At 30.0% G+C, this 26,605-nt stretch overlaps 3 protein-coding genes across 5 annotated transcripts; 2 read left to right on the top strand and 1 right to left on the bottom strand.

Moving 5' to 3' along the window:
* Nucleotides 1-3,176: 3,176 nt before the first annotated feature.
* On the top strand, nt 3,177-9,146 carry LOC117172453 (ER membrane protein complex subunit 3). The gene is made up of 3 exons (XM_033360402.1): nt 3,177-3,430; nt 7,915-8,171; nt 8,353-9,146. The coding sequence occupies exons 1-3, from the start codon at nt 3,282-3,284 to the stop codon at nt 8,718-8,720; spliced, it is 774 nt and encodes a 257-aa protein (XP_033216293.1). The 5' UTR covers nt 3,177-3,281; the 3' UTR covers nt 8,721-9,146.
* Nucleotides 9,142-15,326, bottom strand: LOC117172452 (deaminated glutathione amidase). 3 transcript variants are annotated; one of them, XM_033360399.1, is made up of 8 exons: nt 15,251-15,326; nt 13,907-14,082; nt 13,658-13,818; nt 13,215-13,353; nt 12,964-13,119; nt 12,432-12,638; nt 9,382-9,594; nt 9,142-9,311 (listed from the first exon to the last, which is right to left on the bottom strand). In XM_033360399.1, the coding sequence occupies exons 3-8, from the start codon at nt 13,708-13,710 to the stop codon at nt 9,147-9,149; spliced, it is 933 nt and encodes a 310-aa protein (XP_033216290.1). In that variant the 5' UTR covers nt 13,711-13,818; nt 13,907-14,082; nt 15,251-15,326; the 3' UTR covers nt 9,142-9,146. The 3 variants fall into 3 exon arrangements, with proteins under 3 accessions (XP_033216290.1, XP_033216291.1, XP_033216292.1); XM_033360400.1 differs by having other exon boundaries at nt 13,920-14,082; XM_033360401.1 differs by having other exon boundaries at nt 14,002-14,082.
* On the top strand, nt 15,155-23,361 carry LOC117172454 (ADP-ribosylation factor-like protein 1). Its single transcript, XM_033360403.1, has 5 exons — nt 15,155-15,505; nt 15,615-15,714; nt 16,377-16,493; nt 20,999-21,110; nt 22,156-23,361. Exons 1-5 carry the CDS (start codon nt 15,502-15,504, stop codon nt 22,363-22,365), a joined length of 543 nt encoding a protein of 180 aa, XP_033216294.1. The 5' UTR covers nt 15,155-15,501; the 3' UTR covers nt 22,366-23,361.
* The last annotated feature ends 3,244 nt before the right edge of the window (nt 23,362-26,605 follow it).

Here is a 26,605-nt window from a genome sequence, read left to right as displayed (position 1 = left end):
CTGAATAAATTCATTTGGTTAATCTAATATCACAAAATCTATAGTTGTCGGTTTATTTTGTTGCCTAATTATCCGTTTTCAGAAAGAAGAGTTTCATCGAAGAGTTTGGGTTTCTAAACCCTTAATTGCGGTAACGAGACAACGGAGCCGAACAGGATCTATTTTAATAAATCAACGCGAAATTTTTGAACTTTTAAATTCGGGATAATTCCGCGCCAAATTCGGCTCCGCGTGTTACATATAGCTGCCTGTCGTGCCTCTACAAACATTGGCGGAACCAATCGGTACATGTCGCGCCTCTACAAGTATGTGGCCGAACTAAAGGCAATATATATATGCAGGACCACAAACTTTCCCGTCGCGCTAACTACCGGTATATGGTGCAACTAATCTCATGCCTTATCTAGGACCAAATATCTTTGCTAGCATAGTGGTGGCACTTCTATGTATCGTTTTGAGGACTTACATTCTGAATAAGCGCCATCTAACTAACAGTAAATGAACCTACAGGTCCCTGGCAGAAATTGTTTCCAAACTCTGCTTCCTCAAAATTCTCGTAAACATTAAATTTTGCTTAAGGGCATGTGACACAGCCACATACCTATATTATCGACCTCACTTTATCAGCTCACTGAATATTTTTTTGAACCTAAGAACTTTTATTGTAAATAAAATATTGAGCTGAAACTTTGGAAAATGTATTAGAGTACAATAAAGTACGTTTAGGTGCTGCCTTTTGGTAGGAACTTTACAGAAAATTATTTCATCTTTTTTCTGAACCTTGACATTTTTTGAACGTTCGCACTTTTTTTATACATAAAAGATCGGTCTCAAACTTTGAGAAATGCAAGAGCCGAAAAAAAACTACGTTAAAGTACAAAGCTTAATAATAAAAGATGTAAAAAAAAATATTACAACAATCAATTCCAACGGCTTCAGCCGGTAACGTTGTAAAAGAAAATACGAACCCTCTAGAGCCTCGTCTACTGGCCTCCAGGTTTCGTATTTTCGTGTACAACGATACCGGCTGATGCCGTTGGAATTGATTGTTGAAATATATTTTCTTACATCTTTTATTATTAAATTTTGTACTTTAACGTAGTTTTCTTTCGGTTCTTGCATTTCTCAAAGTTTGAGACCGATATTTTATGTATAAAAAAGTTGGAACGTTCAAAAAATGTCAAGGTTCAGAAAAAAGATGAAATAATTTTCAGTAAAGTTTCTACCAAAAAGCAGTACCTAAACGTACTTTATTGTACTCTAATACATTTTCCAAAGTTTCAGCTCAATATTTCATTTACAATAAAAGTTCTTAGGTTCAAAAAAATATTCAGTGAGCTGATAAAGTGAGGTCGATAATATAGGTATTTGGCTGTGTTACATGCCCTTAAGGCCATGTGACGAGAGGGTCACGTGACCAAACATGGTCTTCGATTTTTCTTTCCCAACTACGTCTAAACGAAATAAGGTATCGCTCTGAAAGTTTGGGAAATGAAAGAGGAGTTAATAATGCCCATGTTTCTGCTTTGTTCCGGTGGAAATTTTGAGAAAAAAATTTTTTTGGAGAAAATACCATCCTTCATGTTCTTCTTTGATCATTTTTTTAATCTCTTAAAATTTTCTTAAACTTTCTGTTACAATAATTTTCAAGGTGAAAAATTATTTTCGATTTTCCTAAGAATCTTAAGAAAATTTTTATTCTTTTGTATTCTTTCACAATTCTTTAAAAAACTCTAATTTTTTAGTTTAAAATCTGCAAAAATCTAAATTTTATTTTAAATTCGGCTGTAAGTATTTCAAATTATTTCAAGTTCTAAATTTAATTCGAATATTTTTAAAACTTCTAAATATATCTTAATTTTACTCTAATATTTGTATAAATAATAAGTGTTCTATTGTTTTTTATAAATTCAAATTTAATTTTTGTTTAATTTGCAGGATTTTTTCAAAGTTATAGAAAAAATTCAATTCATTTTAAAATATATTTAAAAGTTCTGACAAAAATTCAAAAATGATTTTGAATTTGGAAAAATTTAAAAGCACTTCTAGATTTTTCTAGATTTCAAAATAAAATTTTAAAGCTTTTGAAGGATGCCTAGACTATTTAAAATTAAAATAATTTAACTTCTAATTTAAGAAATGTTAAGTTAAACAATTATTTTTCAATTTTAAATGTGTCTAGTTTAAAATTACTTAAAATAACATAATTTTGTACATTTTTAGAGTTTATTGCTTGATTCTTTAATTTTTACTATTGAAAATGTTAACGTGGATTTATATTTTTTGAACCAATCTCAATCTTTGAACTCTATAATGTATAAAAGTTCTACATTTTGCAGTTTATTTGCATGTCGCTTAAAACTGTTCAATTTAAAAGTGTTAGTACCTTCCAGTTTATACGTGTAAGTTATTGAGCATTTGAATACACCATTTTTGAATTGAAAACTTTCAAACTTCAATTTTAAAGGTACGTATATTTATTTTTATTGAGTATTTCATTTCTTATCACTATTTCGGGTTTAAAAAAAGTGTTAACCTGATTCGGAGGCGAAATTTCATTTGTTGTAAATGGCGATATGAATTTGACGCAAATTTTTACTGATATCAGGCACAATTTTCATTTTGTCAGTCACTCCCTCTTGCCTTTACACTTATTAGATATAATATGAAATCACATTGTATCACATTAAAAATCTCCCTTATTCTTAGTAGACTGTTCAAAATTACAATAAATGTTGGCAAACCCCCATAATATTGCGTACTGTAAAATTTACGGACCCGCGTAATTCTATTACAAACCTCTGTCACTTTCACATATATATTTTTGAAAGAATTGTCCACCTGAGAATTATTCATTCACTGGCAAACGGAAATATTTACAATGAAATTCATTATCATAAATATCAAAAATTGTATATGCTTTTAATTATTCTCATTCAGTAATATTTACAAACTTACATTCTGGTCAGAATTTAATTTATTTCCTCACTAATGTTCTAATTTATTCATTGCAAGTTCTTTTTAAATTCATTCTTTTAATATTCTCATAATATTTCTTCCCATAACAGTCCGCCGTACAGTCTTACGTGTCAAACTCAAACTGCGCGGACAAACTAACAAAATGGTGGAATTAAGCGGTTGGATTCTTCAACGAAACAGGGCCCTCAAGTGGCCAGACCATGTATTTATTAGATCATGGTCATTCCTGCTCGTGTCAAAAAATATGGAAGAGAAAAGTGTTTGATTTTTGATAATCACTACATTTTCAAGAGGTTTTCATAATGGCAGAACTTTTATTGGACCCAAATATTCGTAGTTGGGTATTTTTACCGATTGTCGTTATAACGTTTTTAGTAGGAATAGTTAGACATTTTGTTTCTATGTTACTGTTCTCACAAAAGAAAATCGAAGTTCAGCAAGTACAAGACAGGTAAATAAAATCATTCTATGGATAAGAACTGCATTATTCAACTCTACTTTTTTCTGCATTTCTACACCTTTGATTACAATTTCACTGTATGTCTGTTGCACAAAATTGATGTAAATTTCGCGCACTAAACATTGCTTTTCGCCAATATTTTATACGCTTGTGCTCATTTTTATTCTACTGATTCGTGTCAAATCAATTATACGACTTTGCCTGTTAACAAAAATTAAACCCTTAAAAAGTGAAATTGGAAAATTACTGTCTGTGTGATAAATATTGGGGTTTTTTACAAAGAAAAACTATAGATATAAAATCATGTTTTATAAATGATGGATTTCAACAAATGATTAATTTTACCTCAATATTATATTTATGTAATATAGGGATCGGATAATAAGTGTTAGATTTATTTTTTCTTTATATTTAATTAAACACTGACATAATTGTGGAAAATTTAAAGGCAAGTAACTTGAGATTGATAATAGAATAACAAAAATTATTTTGAAAAAAATCGAATACGCTAAGCGTATCATATCTAGAAATATAAGGGGGCGGCAGGAAATTCGCAATATTTTTTTTTTAAATGTCATACCTTTCAGTGCATAATATTAATATACACAAGTGCAGAATTAATTTCATTGTTTTCGATCTATAATCATTTGTATGTATTTTACTATTACTATTATTATTTATTATTATGCAAATAAATTTAAAGATTTTATTAATTTTCTTTTATTCCTTTTTAAATGTATTTCAGTTTCTTTGATCACTGCATCATTTACAAGGCTCGCTTGTATTTTACATTTTTATCATTTTTATGTTTTCTCAGGTGCTCTGCTTTTACGGTAATATTGATTAATTGATCTATGATATAAATTTTAGGACTTTTTTAATGATGCTAAACCTTGTATTTTGTATATATTTATTTTCTTCATTTCTCTCAATTTCAATTGGCTTCAAGTTAAAATCTTGAATGGCTTCTTCCATTAGTTCAGTTAAACTAATTAATAATAATTTCAAAGTAATCATAAAATCAATGTAAAAACATGTCACCTTAATATAAATATATTTTATGAAAATAAATTCGTTGAAGGAATTTACTAAATATTTGCAGTGTTTACAAAAATTTCAAAGGGGTATAGTTGTGTTTCTACTCATGGCTACCCTCTTTTCAGTATGACCCCTTCAAAAAATATACTACCTTCTAGAATATGCATTTTTTCTACGGTTGTATTTTCATTTTTCAAGTAATGAAAAGAAAGGATACTAAAAAAGGTGTAAGGGTGCTTTCTTACACAGTCCTATCTTTATTTCAGATATAGCTTCTTTAAAAAATGGTTAACGGCGTTTCAGCCACACATCTTTAATACCGTTCTTTTAACAAAGACACTACTAGCCCCTTGATGTTCCCTTTTTCTTAGTTTTAACCTTGAAAATGACTTTTTATGACATTTTCGTGGCTACTTTTGTAGTTAAAACATTGAAATTCCTCGATTTACAAGGTTTAAAAAATATCGGAAGCATGTATTCGCTAAAATGTTAAAATTTTCACGGTTTTAGGCGCTGTGTTTCACAGGTGCAAATTTGAATATGTCTATGACTATGTCACTAGCTTTCAGTACCTACATTAAAAAAAAAATTAAGTCAATGTTTCAATTATATCAAATGTTACAGTGGAACATCGTACATTATTTAATAGATTAGAACAGAAAATTCTTTCTTAATTTTATACTTAATTCATAAAAATGAATATTTTTTAAGATAGTCAGATCGCCCATTAGTGAGACAAGAATTTTGAGGTATATCCTTAAGTGGGATACAAAATAAGCCAATACTGGGACAAGGAAAATCCAATGGGGTTTATCAAAATAAATTATAATATAACCCTTATAATTATAATTATACTTACAATTGCTTACAGAATACATTAAAAAGCAAGAATGGATTGTTATAAATTATAAGGAATTTATTTATTTTTATATTTTTCTTATAAACTTCATGTCAACATGTTAACGTTTTGCTTAACAAAATAACAATAAATTAATTAATATTAAAAATATTGTTTCTAAGCTTCACGCTTGACGTTTAATTGATTATTTATTCTAAAAAACTTTTTTAAAGTAGTTTATTGAAACCTCTGATTCGAACCTCAAATTTGGCAAATTTCTCTGGTAAGTAATTTAATAGTAACTCATAAATTTAATTTTTAATCAAATTAGTAAGTTTGCATTAACATTTAATATTGTAGAGTAATATTAAATATGATAAAAATTAATAAGATTAATATTATCTATTTACTTGCAAATTTAGCTTTTTGTTTGTAAATTTTGTTATAGAATTTATCTTAATTAAAATTAGTACATCCATGGAAAAAAGTATTCAAACAATTTAAATTATTTTTTGGTTAAAAATTTTATAATTTGGTTGACAATTTCATTGACTGGAAAATCTTGTTGAGTAAAATTTCAACTATTCTGTTCAATATTCGTCTTTTTGGTTCGAAAATTGATCTTTTTAATGATAAATTTCATATTTTTGAACAAAAATGCAACTCTCAGGTTGAAATATTTTTTTCCTTTTTTGAATGAAAAATCTTATTTGGTTGACAAATCATCTCTTTTTGTAGAAATTTTATTTTTTTGGTTACAATTCTAACTATTTGAGTATATATTCGTTTATTTTTTTAATTAATTTTTTTTCAATTAATTTCATTTCTTTCATTCATAATTAAAACATTTTTTAGTTGAAATATTAACGATTATATTTTTTGATTGGAATTCATGTTTTTGGTAGAAAATTATTCTTTTTATTTTAAAATTCAACAATTTGTTAGCAAAATTGAAGTATTAGATTAAGCAGATTAGGTGAATTCTGATAAAAAAAATATAATAGTTGATATTTAAACCAAAAAAATATTTTAATTACAAATTAAAAGCAGTTGAACTAATTAAAAAAAACGAGTTTTCAATAAAACTGATTATGACATTCACATAATTAAAAAGATGAATTTTATAACCAAAAAGACGAATTTTCAATAAAATAGTTCAAGTTTTAATAAAAAAAAAAAAAACATTTTTCAGTCAAGAAAGAAAAAAATTTCAACCAAACTGATGAATTTTCCATTTAAAAGACGAGTTTTCTTCAAAAAAGTTATATTTTTTATTTGAAAATATAAATTATGAACAGAAAAATTAATTTACTTAATTTATTTTAAAAAGTAAATAGATCATATTAATTTCATTAATATTTAGTATTAAATTTTAATGCATATTTACTATTGTTTATTGAAAAATAATATATAATAATCAATAAGCAAGTGTGAATCTTATAAACAATGTTTTTAATATGTCACTAACACAATACTGCGAAATATAATTAAGAACACGGCGAAAGTGACTGTCCCAATAATGGAAATGCATTTGCGAAATTCGCGTTGAAGTCAGTCAGTGACAGCTTGTGCCGGTTTAAGCAACTTCGTCAAGAATTTGTCCCAATGCGGGAAATAAAAATATTCATAACATATTGAATAAAATCGCTAAAAAAGTTATGAATTTTATTCTTAAACATATTGAAAATATTCAAGAACATTACTTTTTCTGTTGGCGTAGGAAATTTTAATAATGCAATAGGATATAAAAGCTATGCGGAAAGTTTTAAAATACAAAAAATGGCGAATTTGGCAACAGTTCATTCACAGATTTTGAGGAGTATTTTAAAATATTTTTTACTAGATGTATAACTTGTCAGAACAAAAATAAATTGTGGTAATAAATTGAAAAGAACTTGAAAAATACTAGAACATTTTTACTTTTATGATTTATGTTGGAATATAAAAGATACTCAACGATATTTATTATTGTCCCAGTAATGGACATACTTTTTACGTTGTCCCAGGAATGGTCGGTTTACGGTACTTCTTCTTGTTGATTCATGCAGTTGACTAAAAATAAATACAAATGTAACTTAGGTTATCAGAATAGAACAATTTTCCGATCTATAAAGGTTCGATTTAAACTTATTCAATATCTATCTTTTTAGTTTAAAATTGTTTAACTATTATTACATTATTAATCTAACATTTTTAATTTCAAGTTATTCAATTGTTTTAATGACGAATTTTTATTTAAAAAATTGTACAATTTTGAACTTTCTAAATTAGCATTCTTTAGTTCAGAAATTTTTATATTTAAATAAACTTTTTCAGTGTAATAATTAAGAATTATAAATTTTCTTTCCCTAACATTCATATCTTATATCAGAATGATCATGTTTTTCGAAATCACTGTTTAAAAACAGTGGAAATCAGGCAATTAAATTTATCACAAAGAAATTTAAATTAAATAGATTAAGTGTAAAATAATATTTAACAATTGAATAGTAGTAGCATAACTGATGCATTTTCCCGATAATAACCTAATATTTATCTTTTGCTATAGATATATTTAGTAAAATTGTAATCGATACCAATTTTGATTTATCTCAATTAGCCAAGTAATGATGCGTTCGAGATTGCTGAGGGAGAATGGTCACTATATTTCCAAATATGGCTTCAAAACGAGGAAGCAGTTCTTCAATAATGAAGAAATGGGATACTTTAAGACACAGAAGCGAGCACCAGTTACCCAAAATCCAATGGCGGATCCTAGCATGATGACCGATATGTTGAAGGGAAACATCACCAACGTTCTTCCGATGGTAGTCATTGGAGGATGGATCAACTGGATGTTTTCTGGATTCGTTACAAGTGGGTTGCTTTTATCCACGCGTGTATATGTAATTGCAAAACTATTCCATTTCGAGAACCGATCGAAAATCCGTTTTTCTCATCTTGCTGTACACAATCTGAAATCGAGTCTTATGAGACATAAAAAATTCGAAAAAAGCGCATTCTTATATTTAAAAAACACATTTATTCTTGATTCTAGCGAAAGTTCCATTTCCACTAACTCTGCGCTTTAAGCCAATGCTGCAGCGTGGAATCGAATTGACAACCCTAGATGCTGCTTGGGTCTCCTCGGTGTCCTGGTATTTCCTGAACGTATTCGGGTTACGGTCAATTTACACCTTAGTCTTAGGAGAGAACAACGCAGCCGACTCTACGAGACAATTGCAAGACCAGGTATCCATGTCAGCAATGTCGATGCCTCCTGACCCCAAAGCCGCTTTCAAAGCCGAGTGGGAAGCCCTGGAAATTTGCGACCACAATTGGGCTCTCAGCGGAGTCGACGCATCTCTCATTGGTCTGAAAAGCAGCTCTGAGGAGAGTTCTTATTACCAAAGCAAAGCCACATGAAAGCACCGAAAATCTGTTTCTTCAAAATAAACTCATGTACAATAAAGAAGAAGTTGAGGAGAAACAAGTTGCAAGCTCAACAGTTTTCTTCAGAGAAGTTCGGAATACTCTTTCTGAAAAATGTGTGGTCTGGGAAGAGTTTGTTAACAGTTTTGCTATTGTTTTCCTATTGTCTATAGAAGATAATTTTCAATACTTGTATCTCAAATATCACAAATGTGCATAGTATCAGCTGGGTAAATTAAAGAGGAACTATTTTCTCTCATTTGTAAGTATTGCGAGACATTTTAGCGTTTCACTAATATACTATCTACTATATTAAAAAAATATATAGAAAAGCTATTACAAGAATGTAAAAATTATTATATGAATACAATAATACTAAGATCGATGTTTCCTATTTCAAGTTATTAATAAACAAGTACTTCACAAATTTAAAGGTTTTATTTCTGGATAAATATCCGTGCGTCGGTGATTTTCAACTGGCATGTTTTGACGGGTTCTGTGGAGTGATTCGAGATCGATCGATGCTATCGCTATTCCAGTTCCTTCAGAACACTGCGCTATAACCGAACCCCAGGGATCGACAATCTGAAAAAATTTAACGATTTCCGGAGAAAGATGTCCCTTGTTTTTGATAATAAAAATTGTTAAATCATACCATTGCGTGACCCCAGCTGACTCTTTTTCTATTATGAGTTCCTGTTTGAGCAGCTGCTATTACATAGCATTGGGACTCTATAGCTCTAGCTCTAAGTAATACATCCCAGTGAGCGGCACCAGTTTGATATGTAAAAGCTGAAGGATAGGTCAAAATTTTGGCACCCATGTCCCGCAGGCACAAAGCGAGTTCTGGAAATCTCATATCATAACACTAACAAATCGTCAAGTACTCATAAAATATAATTTTTTGTTGCTGTTGAATGATTTCATTAGATTACTTTTGTGAATTTTTTATTAGAACCATGCTTTTTAACTTATCAGACCTTTTGCATTTTCAAACCTTGACTCCTAATGTTTATTCGTGTACTTCGGGACGTTATTATAAAATTGCATAATTCGTATTGCTCATTTCCACTTTTGGTGATTTTTAAAAATGCACTTTTAGTCCTTTTTTAAACTATGGTTATTTTCACAACTTTTATTTACTCTTGTAGGTGCAAAAATCACTACATTTTTTTAATTTACAAATTAGGGCTAAAAATTTTAAAGCGTTTCACATTAGATAATTTACACTGGAAAATGTTGGAATTTAATCTTTCAAAATTAAATAACACAGCCACACAAAAATAAAAAAGGCTATGGAGCCAAAAAAGCGGCCTCCATAGTGCATATTTGTCAAGCTAAACCGGAATCCAAAATTTTGAATTTTTCTGCTTACCAATTTTTTTTTATTCGAACCTGAATTTTAGTCGAGCTTGAATTTTCCCAAGTTGGCTGCTTAGCATTTTCAAATGCTTTTTCAAGCCGCAACTTTTTTTATTTCTCAACTTATATTCACACGCAACATCGAGTTGAAAATTTGGGATACTCAACAAGAAGCACTAAGAATGGTGGGTCTGGTTCTAAATTTGTATAATTATGAAAACAAAATTTGTTGTAAATAATTTTTTTTGCTTTTTTTATAATTATTAATTTTTAGGACTAGGCCCACCTTTCTTAGTGCTTCTTATTTATTATCTCAAATTTTCAACTCGATGTGGCGCTTCGTGTGAAAAAAAGTTGGGAAATAAGAAAGGTGGCGGTAAGGTAGGAATCTGGTCACGTGACCCGCTCGTCACTGAAGTTTAGGTGGAGAAAAATAAAATGTGTGACCGAAACTTGAAAAAACGTTGTATCAATGTCTCTGATAAGAATTACATCGTATTTCTTTCAGCGTTTCTCTCCAAAAGCAACGTAGAACAACGTGAGATGAACAATTTTTTATGATTGGAAAAAATCTCAAATTGTTGATAAACAAATGACATTTTCATTAACAATTTAATCTTTGTAAATTCAAAAGTATATTTCTATAATATACATTCATAAGTAAAATTCTGGGCGTCACAGTTGTTAATATTCGTTTAGCCGTTTACGAGAAAAATGTGAGTCATGGTGAAACATTATACATTTCTTGTTACTGACTTTTACAAACAAAAATGTTCGTCACCTCAACTTCAGAAAATGCCTTTTAAAATGAAAGCTATGAAAAGACTAACTCATCATATTGAAAAAGCATTTAAAAATTCTAAGCGGCCAACTTGGAAAAATTCAACCTCGACTAAAAATTTAAGTTCGAATCGAAAAATAAACTGGCAAGGAGAAAATTTAAAAAGTTTGGATTTCGGTTAAGCTTGACCATTACTACAACTTTATGTAGGTCGCTGTGGTTGGCTGTATAATTGTAAGTTCAAGCGTTAAATATTGTGCAATTTCCAATAAAGACTTCAAAAATGAATAATTTTTAATTCATGGGTTAATATTAGACTGTTCAAAAATTATGGATTTAAAATTAAAAAATTTTAAATTAGAAGCCTTAGAAGTGAAAAAAGATTAAGTAGAGAGATTAATTCATCTCAAATCTTAAAATGCCAAAATGGAAATTGAAACATTATAAATAAGACAATACAAAACTAACAATGTTTGATATTGAAGAATTTTGAATTGATTCTTCAATTTTTGACAATTTTATTCCAAATAGAAAGTGTTAATAGTTGAACAACTTGACATTGAAAAAGGTTTACAATATTGATATTGAAATTTTGAAGTTTTAGAATTTTCAGTCTCAAATACTTACTAAACAAAAATGGTATGAAGACCTCAAAATAAAATTGTTCTCATTCAGATAGCTTATTATTTTGAGACAGTTTGATTTGAATTGATTCTCCAATTTTTATAGTTTTTGATATAAATTTATTTGAATTATGAAAATGATCAAATAAACCCTACCGAAAAGAATCTTTGAGTGTATACTAAAAATTCTGTAGGTCAAAGAAGCTCAGAGTAATTCTCCGCGGGCACTCAGATAGATGTTTTTAAAGGTCCAGGAAGCTCGTTTAAATGGTCTGAAGGCTTTAAAATATCCTTTCCGAAATTCAAATAAGAATACGATCATAAATAACAAGCAGAGAGGCTATCTCAATAGAGTAGCCGACACTCAAGGGTCCTTTGTTAAGCTTTCGGATTAAAATTTAGAAGTAGATTTTTTTAATACGCCAAAAAAGACAACATTTTTTAATTCAACTAGAAAATTGTATATCAGTATATAAGTTATAATTATAAATAAGTATAATGAGAAAATTCATAAATTAACAAAAAAGTGTTAATAATTTGAAGAGACATTTAAAAAGGGAGAGCGGATTAGCCACGACCAACTACTGTAAATAACTCTGCCCGCCCGGCACGTGACGAATACAAAAGGAACATTATATTACCGTCGCACCACTCTTAAAAGGACCACTGAAAGGATCTTGAAAAGGACCCAAATCTCTCAAACTATCTCCGAGACTATTTTGTTTCAAATCGACTTTGTTTATAGACTCAAATGGGCCAAGCTATTTCGCTAAAGAAAACTCAGAGATTTCTTTCGGTAGGGTACTCTTTAAATTTAGAATTTCTTCTATTCAAGTTCGAAAATTTCATGAGCAAATCCATTTTATGATGGAAAACTTTGCAAACCGAATAATTAAAAATTAAAATAAGCAAAATGAAATAATTTTTAATAAAGGATACGATACTAAGTCCAATTTCTCCAACAGGGGTAGAAACTGGCCATTCAATTTTGGAACCCTTCATTGCGTAATCGGATTCCATTAACCGAACCCCGGTTGCCTTGTTGTTCATATCAAACAGGTGTAATTTTCGATACACCGAAACAATTTCCCCTTTTTCGTTTATTATAAGGTGGGAATTGAAAACTTTTTCCCGATTTTCAGGCACCTGTAGCAAAAGAAGTATCTCTAAATAGAAAGATAATGGTAAATTCAAGTTTTAAGACTAATTTCTAATTCCCTTTTCAATAAATATGTAGTATTTTTGTAAAATATTTACTAATTATAGCCCCTGTTTAAAAAATTAAAAACACAGCGAATTCCTTACTGCAACACAAGAATGAACTGTTTGTTTTCCACAGATAGTATAAAACTTAAAACTCCTTGAAATAAGACAAGAGGCGGGGGTGGGGTATTTTCAGTTTCAGAAAAATGCATAACTTATTTTGTGAATGGCTTGAAAGGTTAAAGAAATAATATGAATTTTTTATTACCGCTTCGTGAATACCCCCGACAGACAACCATATTTTTTCTTGTGCTGCCAGTTCTTTGTATTGTTTTACTAAATTTCCATCTAGAGTGTCTGCGAAGGCAACAATATCTTTTTTGTTGTCGGTTAAATAATCACAAGCTTCAGGAAGAAAAGCAATCTGAAATCACTCAATTTAATTTAGATCTTTTTATAAATTTAAGAGACCATAAAAATATTAAAATATTATGGAATCAAACGAAATTCAAATCTTACAGCAGCATTTCTCCGCTTTGCTTCAACGACCAGATCACGAACTACTTCAAAATTCTTTTCCTTGTCTGGCCCTGAAGTCATCTGACAAACTGCCACCAAACGACTCGGCATTGTGCCGATAAAACGTTTCCATAAAGTTCTGAACAAGTAAATGCAGAAGAATAGAGCAAGTTTTCAATTTCATATCAATTTTTGAATTTCGTGCGCACCAGTGGATCGAATTTATCATTTATCGAACATTTGCGCGCGTAATTCAAAAATTAAAAACCCTGTGCATTTCTATTTCCGACATAAAAGTGTGTGAACATAAATAAACATTTTATCGCTAATATTCAGTATTATTTCAAAAAATAATTTTACTGTTTAGTAATTTACTATTATCATAGTTAAAGACATGTAAAATTGCTCAAATGTAGAATATTTAAATTTGTGCAACGATTTACCTCTGATAAGAAGGGGAACAAAAACCGATAATGAGCTGACTCGTTCGAAACATGCTGTTATCGGCAAGAACTGGGATACACTGATATTTTCATTATCCGTATTATCAAGACGAAAAGACTTTTCTCATTCTAATACCAATTTCAGGCAGAATGGAATATTTCTTGAAAATAAATAAATTCATTAAACAAAAATACACAATAATGAATGAATTAATCATAAGAAATATTATTCAATTATATTGAACGTACGCAATTGACGTACGTGGAACACGTTGAAATGTACCGCAAATCAGCTGATAGATTTTGATTCTGCAATTTAGGACCGTAGTTACAGATAATATTACCTGGGTTATCTTAGATATTTGACTGCAGATTTGATGAGAATGCAGAAATAAAAAGTGATGTTTCCGCACTTTCTGTATCATCTAAAATTAATAATGAAATTAAGAATAATTTTTTCCAAAGTTTAAGAAATATAGAAAGTTATTTCGAAAGTTAACGCCTCAAATTTGCCGAATGTTGAAATTCGGCGCTTAAGTATTTTAGGATGTGAGGTAATCTGGTGAGATGGCCGCATACCGAGGACCAAATATTGGAACATTTATAGGTCCTTTTTTAAAAAAAATTTATAAAAAATTCTTTTTTGCTACATGTTATTCCATATATTATCTTTTATATTTCAAAATCTATTTAATGAAATGCAACAATCGATAATTTGCTTCTGTAACGATTTCCTTATTTAATAAGCTTTTCAAAAATACAAAATAATTACGAAAAAAATGTACGATAAAATATCATTTTTTACGAAGGTATTAAAGGAAAGATATTTATTTTTGATTAAAGATTATGACTTTTATCCATTTAGTCAGATTTAGTGCTACATTTGTCCCTCAGCGTACGGCCATCTTGATTTTATCCACCTAATCAGTGGACTCAGAATGCGCATATCTCTGGTATGCGCAATACGCTGGGGGCGGCACCTATTTCAGTAGCCAATGGGAAGCTGGCGGGAACTTTTAAATGCAGAATTACAATAAAGAAAATAACACGATGATGCTTGATAAAAGAAAAATATTTTGTATAACCGATATGCAAGAGTAATTTAGATTATTTATGAGTATTTAACGATAGTTTAACTATTGCAAATGCGATACGGCGAGTAGATTGTTTTTTGTTTTAACAGACAACACACCACAAATTTTATTTTGGCTGAAGACACAATCTTTAATCAATTTTGCATTTCAAATGTTATTTTATAACAATTATGTATTATTATTTGAACACTGAGTAATACCCCAATTTTCCAGCCGCGATAAATTAATTTGAATTTGAATTCTGCTGAAAAATAGTAAAGTGCTTATATTCGCATTTAAAAGTTACCGCTAACTTCGCATTGGCTACTATAATAGGTACCGCTCCCAGCATACTGCGCATGCCAGAGATCAGAGTCTTTTACTCAACCTAACCTGAAAATATGATTCCTTCATGTATTATTGGTTTTATTTTCATTCATTTTATTTGGTCATTTATTTTAGTATAAGAACTAGAGAATAATTTTCAAAGGAAAATTAAATCTTGTGAATATTTACTTACGAGTTTGACTTTAAATAGCCATATTCTTTCACGGACAAATTATTTGTATGTTTTATTTTCTATACATCAGTTGCCACCAGATGGCAGATATATTGTTTTGCATCATCTGTCACGTATGGCGATAATCGTCGAACACAAACGCCAGTTAATAATTGATAAGAAAATAATCGAGTTGATTTGAAATCTAATCGGTTTTTTATATAAAAAGCCTAATTTTCAGTAATTTATGATTTGGAAATAACGTTCTCAAAATGGGTAAGTTTCCTTTATATTTTCTCTGTGTTCGAAAGACCGGCTCTATCGAAATAAGCTTTTTTGACTTTCACCCGATATTTCAATTTTTCATAAAATTAATTATTTTCAGGAGGTTTGCTTAGTTACTTTCGCAATTTGATTGGCAGCCGGGAAATGCGAATTCTAATCTTAGGTTTGGACGGAGCAGGCAAAACGACGATTTTATACAGGTTTGTTGGAATTCTTATAAATCTGTGTCAACCAAGTTTTTCCATAGTTTGCTGTTGAAAAAGTTCCTGACACATAAGTTTACGTGTCCAGCTTAATTTCCATTTTTTTTCAGTAAGCCTGATTTTTACGTGGAGTTAAGGGACTTTAGGATAGTAATTTGAGTTTCTAGGTTAGGTTTTTTTCATCCAAAAATCTAAGAAATTAAGTGTCACATGAATTAATTATTAATATTTTTAAATGAACTCTTCGTTCTAAAATCGTCAGCGTTTGCATTTATTTAATGATAATAGATGGCTTTAAGTATCAAATTCAGGATATGCTAATGATTTTTAAAAGATTTTCAGATTCTCTTCAAAACGATAATTTTCTCCGTGACTACCTAATTCGAAAAATTACCAAACGGAGAAATATTATAAAATAAAAGAAAAAATAACATGGAAAAAAAATTTTATAAAGCTTATCAAATTCTTTCAGTGTTGAGATTCTATTCGCTAAAGAACCTAGAGGCACATCTTAGACTCGGATAACGTTTTCGATGCAAAATACTTTCTTTCATATTATTATAAACTAATAGTAAACAAATTTGAAGTGTTCCTGTCGAATTGACTCGAAAATTAGAAATTGCTTTGAGAACCAAAATAATCCGAAAATATGATCTTAGGTTGCAGGTTGGAGAAGTGGTGACCACAATTCCCACGATAGGTTTTAATGTAGAACAAGTCACATACAAGAATTTAAAATTTCAAGTTTGGGACCTTGGTGGACAAACTAGCATACGGTAAGGACTTAAAATATTGTTATGAAGGAAAGGGTTAACATTTATTCTTTTTCTATAAATAAATTAAAATATTTAATTGTGCAGAAATTATTATATAAAGCCATGTGTACCTAAATTCCCTCAATGCATATTCTTTAATATATAATGCAATATTAAAAAATTTCTACTAACTAAAAACACACATTGCAGGCAATTATTTTACGTTAAATAACTTATTGTCCCTATTTAGTATTGTATTTCTGGAATTATTGGAATACTTCGTAAATATTTGGTCATTTTTGTTTCAATTTAAAACTCTTCGCAAATTCTGGAATGTTCTGAATTTTAATAAAATATTATTGAATGTTTCAGAATGTTTCAGTGAATTCTAAGACTATGTATCTGAATATTCTACAAAATAGTAGTACGCGTTTTGAATTTTTTGCAATTAGGATTTTCTTAAATTGTTCCAGAATGTATCGAAATTTCCAATAATGTTTTGGAATTTTCTCTTTTCTGTTAGGATTACTGGGAAGTTTAAGGTAGTATTCTACTTTGAACGCTCGAAGAAAAGCTTTTTTTGTGAATTTTTTTATGAGATTATTAATAATGATGTCGATGTAGGGTTTTTTAGGTTCCATAAATGCACTGTTGTAAAAATCTCGAGAATGGGCGGTCTAAAACAATAAACTTCAACAGTTATAGATTAAGTATCACTCCAGCAACCGGTTGAACTAGGATTTTTGATATAAATGCAAAAATAGCAAAATGGCGGTGAAAAAAACCCCGAAAAGTGGGTTAATTTACACCGTTTTTTGCAACAACAAAAAATATAGTTAAAATTAAAATTTTTTAATAATCTTAGTTCATCCGGTTAATATAAGTCACAGTTCACCACAATCCACACATGCAGCGTGAACCAAGTTCGCCCGGCCTTTTTCTTGATGGGAAACTGAGTAAAAATGTATAACCCTCTAAATAATTCCCAGTTGAAAGGGCTTGGTTTCTAAAGCTGAACCTGGAGAACCCTTTTTTTGTGTAACTTGACAGAACTTGAAATTAAAAGTATTTGAACTAAGTAATTTCCGGTAATTGATCACAAATAAATTTTTTCGCCATTAATAATACTAAATAATTAATCAAATACTAATAATAATCAAAATAAATGATCACAAATAAATTCCAAGCATTTAAAATTTCAGTTTTTTTTTTAATTGAGAATTTTTAAATGAAATTATTTCGAATTAAAATTTCGAAAATAGAAAAATTAAAAAACTTAAAAAATTGATCACTTGCCTTTGAAAGGAAGTGAAATTGCATTAGTGCTTTTAAATGAAAATAATGTTCTTTCGGTGCGACTCTAAACTAAATAGAATGTTTCAAAGTCAAAGCTGCTTAAATCGTTATTAAAAAAAAAAATTAAAATTGATTCTACAAATTTGTCTGAACTAAAAAATGATTTTTTTGTAATTTTCGCCGTTCAAAATGTAAAAAAAAAAATTAATTATAAACCTTTGAAATTGAGTTATTCGAAAAAAAGCTTTCAAAATGAAAAGTGATTATTAATTTTCAATAGAAAGGTTTTGAAAAACACTATCGAATCTGAAGAGGAAACATTCTTTGCATTGATATTAACAGATTGTAAAAATGGTAATTTATTTGTTTTTTGTATATCTGTTAGATATAATAATTTAATAAATTATTTAGATCCCCTTAACAATTTTTAAACTTGATATTGAAAAAATTGTTATTATGGATTTTAAAATTATGTTTTTAATATTGGGTCATAGAAACCCAAAAACGCGTGGACTTTTTGATATTTTTTAATATTTCGCATCACTTTTTTGGGATATAGTAATTTTTATGTAATTATAATAATTATATAATTAAGATATACTTTAGATAAATCGTGAGTATATAACATTAAAATTGCATTGAATATTTTATTTAGCAATATTAAAGTAACTTAAACTAAACATTTATTATTTTATTTTATAATTTTCAATTTTAGCGTGAAGCTCCAAGTAGAAATGAGGGTTTCAAATTGAAGGTTTCCCAGCGGCTCGAATCAGGTAAAGGGTTTTGACAGTTCTGGGTAAAAACTCAGTAGATCCCACCAATTGGCCTGGGATTGCTAGTAGATACAGGATCTACTCTTGGTGACTCCTGGTATAAGTGTACAGAATATGTGGTTAAAATTTCATAACAATCGGTTCAGTAGTTGTAAGAGATATTTACAAAAGGCGTTGTAAAAACGTGGTTTTCAGAAAAACGCGTTTAAAGTTTTTTTTTTTGTTTAAATAAAAAATAAACTTACGCTCAACCAGCGATGTCTGAACCATACTAAAGGCCTTCTGACTGTTCCAGAAGAACATTTTCCTCCAATTTAGCCTGTCTTGGCTGTGTTCTGTTCTCCTTGGAAACATTAATCGAGCAGTGGTTCTCTCTGACTCTTGGTCGCGCGTATTGGCATACTAAGCGGCGATTTGGCCGATTATAACACCCATAACTTTCATTATTTTCAAAACTGTTCTAAACCCTTCATTAAAAATACACGCAGCAATGAAACTCAATTTTCACAATTGTTTTGTCATTGCAGAAATGCTTAGGTGCTATTCCCCAAACTGTGGAGTTGAAACACTAATTACTATTCTTAGTGCTTCCACTTGAGCATCTCTCAAACAACTGTTTGGAGCTTTCTAAAATTTTGAGAGAATATTTTTGAAAATATTTATTTTCGAAAAATGTGAAAAATTCGATTTTTTTGAAGTTCCAAAGTAGAATACTGCCTTAATAACTCATTTGAAAGCTTGGGCCATCCCAATAGCTGAGAAAATAGAGTATTGGAAATTTTGGCTGTCCTATAAGTGTTAGAAGGCTGTTTTATGACTGATTTGAAAGATTAATTGCTTCTGAATCTTGGAAAAATACATATATAGGTACGATTATGTAACTACTTGACTTGCCCTTCTCAAATACAATTTTCGCTTGCTTGGATTTTCTCTATAATCGGAATTTTGTTAGATTAATCTGGAATAGGGTAGGCTGAAGAAGTTACTGCTTGTTATTATAAATAAAAAACTCTAACGACTTTTTGAACTTAAAAATTGTCTATAGTGTCGCAAAGAGGTTAAATCTTTTAAATTTGTAGAATTTAGAGGTTCTGATTTAGTCATAATAATACATTTTTCTTAATTCCACAGCCAAATCTTAACTAATGTAATTTCCAACGTGGAATTCTCAGACACTTATCATGTAGTTGAATTTTCTTCAATTTTTCAACTTAAATCTCTAACATTATTTTAGAAGATTCTAGAATTTCCTAAACGTTCTAGTTTACTATGGCATTCTGAAATGCAAGCTCCGACTCTCTAGGCGAACGCAAATTTCTCCGGACCACTGAGTTCTTTGGTGTGCAATTTTTTTCATTAAAAAAAAAAGATGAAAAGTGAAAAATATTTCAGGATTTAGAACTTTTATTTTACTCTTAAAAGTGAATATATATATATGAGCCATATTAACAATTTGAACCCCCCCCCCCATAGCCTCGAAAAAAAGCTCCGGGCGAGAGCTCGGATCGAGGTGGGAACCCTAATATACTGCTATCTGCATATTCTAGGATCATATAGAATATTGGTTATTTTGGGATTTTAGTGAATATTCATTGTATTTATAAAATTATTTGAAAATGCTACGAAAATTCTTAATCTTTCTATGCTAGAAGATTCTGAAATTTTTTACAATATTGTGGAATGTTCTTGACTTTTCTAGGCAATTTCTGAATGTTTGGCCTTTTTTAGAATAATATGGAACGTTTGTTGATTATTCTAGAATGCTTTGAACATATCTATAATAAGCAGGAATATTTTACAATGATAATATTATGAAGAGCTTTGAACTGTTTTGGAAATGAGTTTTTTTTGTATTCTTAATTATTTTGGAATTTTTTATCTGGATATTCTAGATTCATATATAATATTCTTGGGTGTTCTAAGGGGCCGTTCATAAACCTCGTGACGCGCTGTGTGTGTGTGTGGGGGGGGGGGGGGGGGGGGGGGGGGTCCTCGCTTATGTCACAGGAACGATTTGTGATGGAGTGTCACAGGGGGGGGGGGTATGTTTCCAGTAATACGCGTCACGAGGTTTATGAACGGCCCCTAAGATGTTATAGCACATTATCTATTTCCGAAATTAGATCAAAATTTTAGATGGAGTGATATGGATTTTTATAGAGTATTCTGGAATATTCTGCAACATTCTAGGATTTTACAATCTGAATATTTTTTTATTGTTATTGTATTTTCTTGATATTCTTCTGATTCTAAAATCATATGCAAATTCTAGAATATTGTTAAATGCGATGCAATAGAAGATTGTAGAAAGAATATGGAATCTTGTGGAGTACTTTGAAATATTAAAGTTTTTTAAAAAATATTCTTCAATATTCTATAATGCCCTAGGACCTAGGTAGATCAATAAAAAAGTATAAGCTTTACGTTAAATTGCTTTTAACTTTTTTAATACAGACCATATTGGAGGTGCTATTATTCGAATACAGATGCAATTATTTACGTCGTCGATTCCGCCGATAGAGATAGAATAGGCATATCGAAAGATGAACTTCTTTACATGTTAAGGGTATGTATTATTATTAAAAGTTGTTAATCATACCTAAATGTAATTCACATAATAGATCAAAAGTTCTTGAAACCCCGAAATGATATTATGTTTTTATATTTCCATTGCTTGAGATTTTTCAAATTCAGTGAAACCCTTCAATAGCCCTTCCGAGAATTAAGGCCGCGTCGCTGGTAGCTGCGCGCGGTCGCGGTGTCTGTGTTTGTGACTCAGGCGTGCATTCAAGTATCAACAAAAAGAGCGGAATGGGCTATAATGAGTTAGTTCCCACCCACCGTCAGCTCCAAAATCGGCGCTATAAAAGAGTTTCACTGTATTGATACTGTTTCTGTTCGAGTATGGCGATCATGTCCCTTTAGAAGGCCTTTAAAATATTGCCAGTTTTCACGTATCTTTCATCTTTCTAAGAGGATAATGTTTTTATATACAATTTTAGAAAATTATTAATTTGATTAAAAAATTTTCCTGATTTCTTAAAAAAAAATCGATTAAAAATGGTGAAAAACTAAAACTAGTTTTTCAAGGCGTGCATTTTCATAAAATTTCATACAAGAGTGTCATTATTCTGAAGTCTTTGTAAGCATTCATAATTTTTTAGAAAAAAACTCAAAAATCATGATTGCTTTTTATCGTTGTATCTTTTCATAATTTTTTCAGAAAGTTTTTGTTTTGTATGCAAAATCATAAAACTTCATAATTATGCATTAGAAAAATCTTGATTTTTCAAATTCTGTAGTTTCTATGACCAACTTTAAAAAAATGTATAATTTTCTACGATCCTCTGTAAAAACGACGTTTTCATAGAACGTTGTAATATGTTGTAAAAAATTTTCCCACCAGTATTTCCACTGATTAATAATTGTGCAATAAATTGTTGGCAAATTAGTTTGGGACCAGTAGAATATGTTGAAATTATATTTTTCGCAAATTTAGTCTGGAATTTTTTCAAAGTTTGAATTCGAAAACCGGGATAAGTTCGACGATAATCCTGCATATTGCAAAGCAAAAAAATACAAAATAAAATATTTCTGACTTTTTATTTTAGGAGGACGAATTGCAGAGTGCGATTTTGGTGGTGTTAGCGAACAAACAAGACATGCCCGGTTGCCTGAGTGTGGCGGAAGTTCATCAAGCGTTGGGCCTCGACGCTCTAAAAAACAGAACCTTCCAAATTTTCAAAACGTCAGCGAAGAAAGGTGAAGGCCTCGACCCTGCCATGGATTGGCTCTCGAATGCATTGCAAGCCAGGAAATGAACAACGAGGACGTTTCGAATCGAAACGCTTCCGTCGAACCCCGACTAGTCACATGACTGTCATTTATTAAAGTGTTTATACGCGGTACCAGAGGCTTTATTCCGTAACGGCGATAACTGTGAAATAGTCAAGACTTGCGATTATCATTCATAATCAATTTGGACAGCCCCCCTCCCCCAATAAATGATCGTCGCATCGCGATTTTAATATAGAATTCGATTTTCGAACGTTTAGATGAGAAGTGTATAAAAATGAATTTTTATTTCTGACCAAGAACGTTCGAATTTATTTCACAAGGCAAACATTCCTCTAAAGTTTAATGCGATTTATTACTTTTGAGCAACATCGAGCACATTGAGTTCATTTCTTCAATTTGATTGGGACCCATAGTGCTTCGTAACGATAGAATCTGTGGAACTCTTCTTGTAAAACTTGTCTGGTTTTTTTTTTCAAATGTCGAATGAGATTTTCGAATTAATAGGGAAATAGCCAGACAATTTTTTTTAATAGGAATTCATTCAATTAGAGTAACAATCTTGTACAATAATATTCTAGGTCGCTTTTGACTAGAGCGAAGTAAGGTTTAATTCATTGTTGTATAGGTTTTCGTGCTTGGTACTTCATTCGGTGTGTAACTATTTTTACCAGATTTTTCACAGTCAAAGAAGTTTCGTGAGTGTTTTGTGAAACTCTAAATAATAATTTAATAATAATAATAATAATATTGATAATAGAGGTAATGACGAGAGTATTTGATTTCGTTTCGGCGACACCTGGGGTCAGTTTTTTCTTTCTCTATTAAAGGGGATTTGAGCGGAAGATATTTTTCATGGAGTTTTGCACCTAAAGGAAGCTCAGAATAACGAATAAATAGAGGATATAGATGCCGTGATTCGACAATTTGTGCTAGCAGATTCTTTAATCTAAATATCAATTCTGTTCACGACTTATTTGTACATTATTTATTATTAGTGCAAGTAAAACTTTTTAAATTGGGCCGAGAGTGTCATTTTTCAATTGTTTCCATTATTTTTTTATTTTTTAGAAATCAGTTTTGATCTTAGATTATGTTTCAGAGATGATTTGCAGTTTATAATATTTAAAAATGCAAAATCCTGCGAATCGTGAAGGCCGTGTCTAGGTTCACTGGAATTCGGTGAGTGTAGAATAAATATTTTCTGTGAGTCTCGACACTGCGATTCGTGGAAGTAAAAAATTTAAACGTTTGAATAAATATTTTTGAAAACGTATTACAAGTTTAATTGTGAGATATTTATTTAAGGTTGATAAAACATTGAAAATGATAGAATTGGATAATAATACCTTCAAATTATTTAACTGAGTTCAAACAAAATTCAACTAAAAATTTGTAATGAACAAGTAATAAAAAAAAAATTTAGTTCTTGATGAGCTGCATGTACTGTTAAATTTTGTTTCAACTCGAATAATATATTTTACGTCCTCAAGTACGTTAAAAATGCGAAAAATTTAATTTACGTGTAAAATATATAAAAAAATGATTTCTTACAGACAAAATTTTTTTTATATATGTAGAACAATTTTTTTTTAAATTTGAATTTTGATCTTTTTTAATTCTGCAATTAAAACTATCTCAAATTTTTTTATTGTATTGCTAAAGAAAGAGACCGTTACATGAGGGTCATATTTCAACCAAGCGCTGAAACGACCATTTCCGAAACAAGGCGGACTTTACTCAAAATTTTTAATTGTTAATAATGAATACATTAATTATTTACCATTTGCTATTTCTAATTTTCCACATTTTTTAACATCGAATAGGTGCTTAAATAAATTATTTAGGCATATACTTCTAAATAGATACGTAAATGATCGGTTATTGCAAGTCTCGTTTATTGCAAGCCAAGTTACTCGTATGTCGCAACTTTCCTAACTCCCTCCATTGATGGTCACATATTCCGTATAGCTAATGACAGCGTGGAAGCGGGAATCTATTGTGAAACCAACTTCGGATACGTGTGGAGTGACGGGGTTTCCTCCGGAGTTGCAATAGACGAAGTTTGCCTGCACATAAAACAAATTTGTGACTAAGAATTCATGTGTTTTATGTTTTTACACTTAAATTCAATTTTTTTCCTATTTTTAACACGCTTGAAGAGGTAAAAGATATTAATCGATTTAAGAAAAAAATCAACAAAAACATCGAAACATTGGTAGATTTTTGAAGGGTCGATAGGGGTAAGTGTGATACGTAGAAAATTTGGAATGAAAAACAAATTAGTTATGAATCTTTATTGAATCATAATGATAATATATATTATTCTTTGCAGGAAAAGGTGGCTTTTATTAGATATTGCTTTAATACATTATTTTTAAAGAAACCGAGATGCTTTTTGAAAAACCGATATTCGCGACTGTTTCAACTGGTCTAATGATTTGACTTTCTTCCACTTAAAGTATAGCCTTTAGTGCATTTTTTATGAATAAAAGAAAATATTATATTTTCCTTGAATAACCGTTTTTCACAACAATTTTACATTCTTATTATTTTTAATAATAAACTTTGACAGTACGTGCATAAATCAGACTAACCGGTAAGTATTTATTTTTTGTTTTTCTTTTTCATTGTGAAATACGAAAAGCTGCCAACAATTCGAAGTTAGATGATAAACATATTAATATATATATTTACACAGAAAAATAATTTTGAATCAATTTAGATATCGTGGAATTTAAAATAAGTAAGTTTTTGAATATTACTGAACCTTCATTTCCAATTGAAATATCCGGTGTCTGTTGTCCTTGTCATTGTTGTACTCTGTGAGCACGGAACATTTGAAGGAATTATCTGATAGGATTGTCTTTTGGCATACCTTATAAGGGTGCGAAAAGACGGGAAGAGTTCGTCAGCCAGCTATTTTGGATGAAAATTAAAAAACACAAAGCACCTTCAAAATTTTCGAGTGCATTTTTTTCCAAAATTAAACATTTTATGGACGCCTATTCGTAGTACTCGATAAAAAGAAAATTGTCAGTGATAGATTTTTCAAAATCCAAAAAGACAAATAAAAATTTTAAGCCAAACAACACACGACGCAAAAAAAGTCAAGAAAAAAACGTTGCGTTTTTAAATTCATTTTGCGGTGAAGCTATGCAAAATATAAAAAATATGAATTTACAAAAATTGTGCACTTAAAAAATATCTACAAATTTGTTATAAATAACTTTTAGATAGAACATGTAGTTTTTGTTTTATTGGTAAAAAAATTGAAATACAGAAATTAAATTTTTGGACAAACGACACAAGGTACGAAAAAAACCAATAGACGGAAAGGATCTTTAAGTTTTTTATTTCAATTTTTAAATAGGAAATGTGAACTTTCTTTTATTCGTAAAAAATAAGATTAAAAATAAATTTGTATCTAAATTATATTTACAAATTTGCTTTGATCCTCCTTTACATTAAGATGCGTATTTTTGGTTTTAATGGTAAAAAATAACATTGAAAGTAAACAAATTAATTTGATGAAAAAACGACACAGTTACAATAAAATGTTTAATCACAAATTTTGTGAAGAATGCGCCCTTCGTGGTAATAAGCTTTGAATAGAGCAAAATTAATATTTTCAGACTTCAGTATAAAAGTTAAGACTATTCTATTTGTTTGAATGCGCGATTTTTCCATCTGTCTAAAATGTCATTATGAGAATGGATATCTCAGAAACTAATTTATTTTTATGTCTATAGCGGCCGCTGCCAGGCGGTGGTCACTCAATGCTTTAGATGTGTCGCAACAAAGTCGACGTTGAAACCATCTACCGTATACTCATATCCCTAAGATAAGATAATAGATGACCGTTCAGATAATCGTGATAATACCCAGATACTTTTGAGATAATGTACTTAAAAACTAAACAAATTGCAGAAAACAATATAAAAGCAAGTAGAAATACATAAATAATTGTCAGAATAATTATTTATGCGTTTCCAGTTGTTTTTGTATTGTTTTCTATATGAATATGTGTTTTCATGAAGAAAGAAGTTTGTGAAATTATTTCTCGAAGTATGTTGCCTATGAAAACAAAAACAAGAACGAACAATTACCGTGGTTACTGTTGGCCATCCTACTGCGCCATCTGGCGTATACTCCTAACTGAATCAAAGCAAAGATATTATAAACGTAGATGCGGTACGGGGCGTCGGAGTGGGGAATTATATATATAGGACATCACATTTTCTGCCCTATCGAGGTGCTGCCCTC

Source organism: Belonocnema kinseyi, chromosome 5 (assembly GCF_010883055.1).
Source record: "Belonocnema kinseyi isolate 2016_QV_RU_SX_M_011 chromosome 5, B_treatae_v1, whole genome shotgun sequence".
Classification (NCBI taxonomy): Eukaryota; Metazoa; Arthropoda; class Insecta; order Hymenoptera; family Cynipidae; genus Belonocnema; species Belonocnema kinseyi.
The sequence above is the reverse complement of the archived record's forward strand: the minus strand, read 5'-3'. Positions and strand labels throughout refer to the sequence as shown.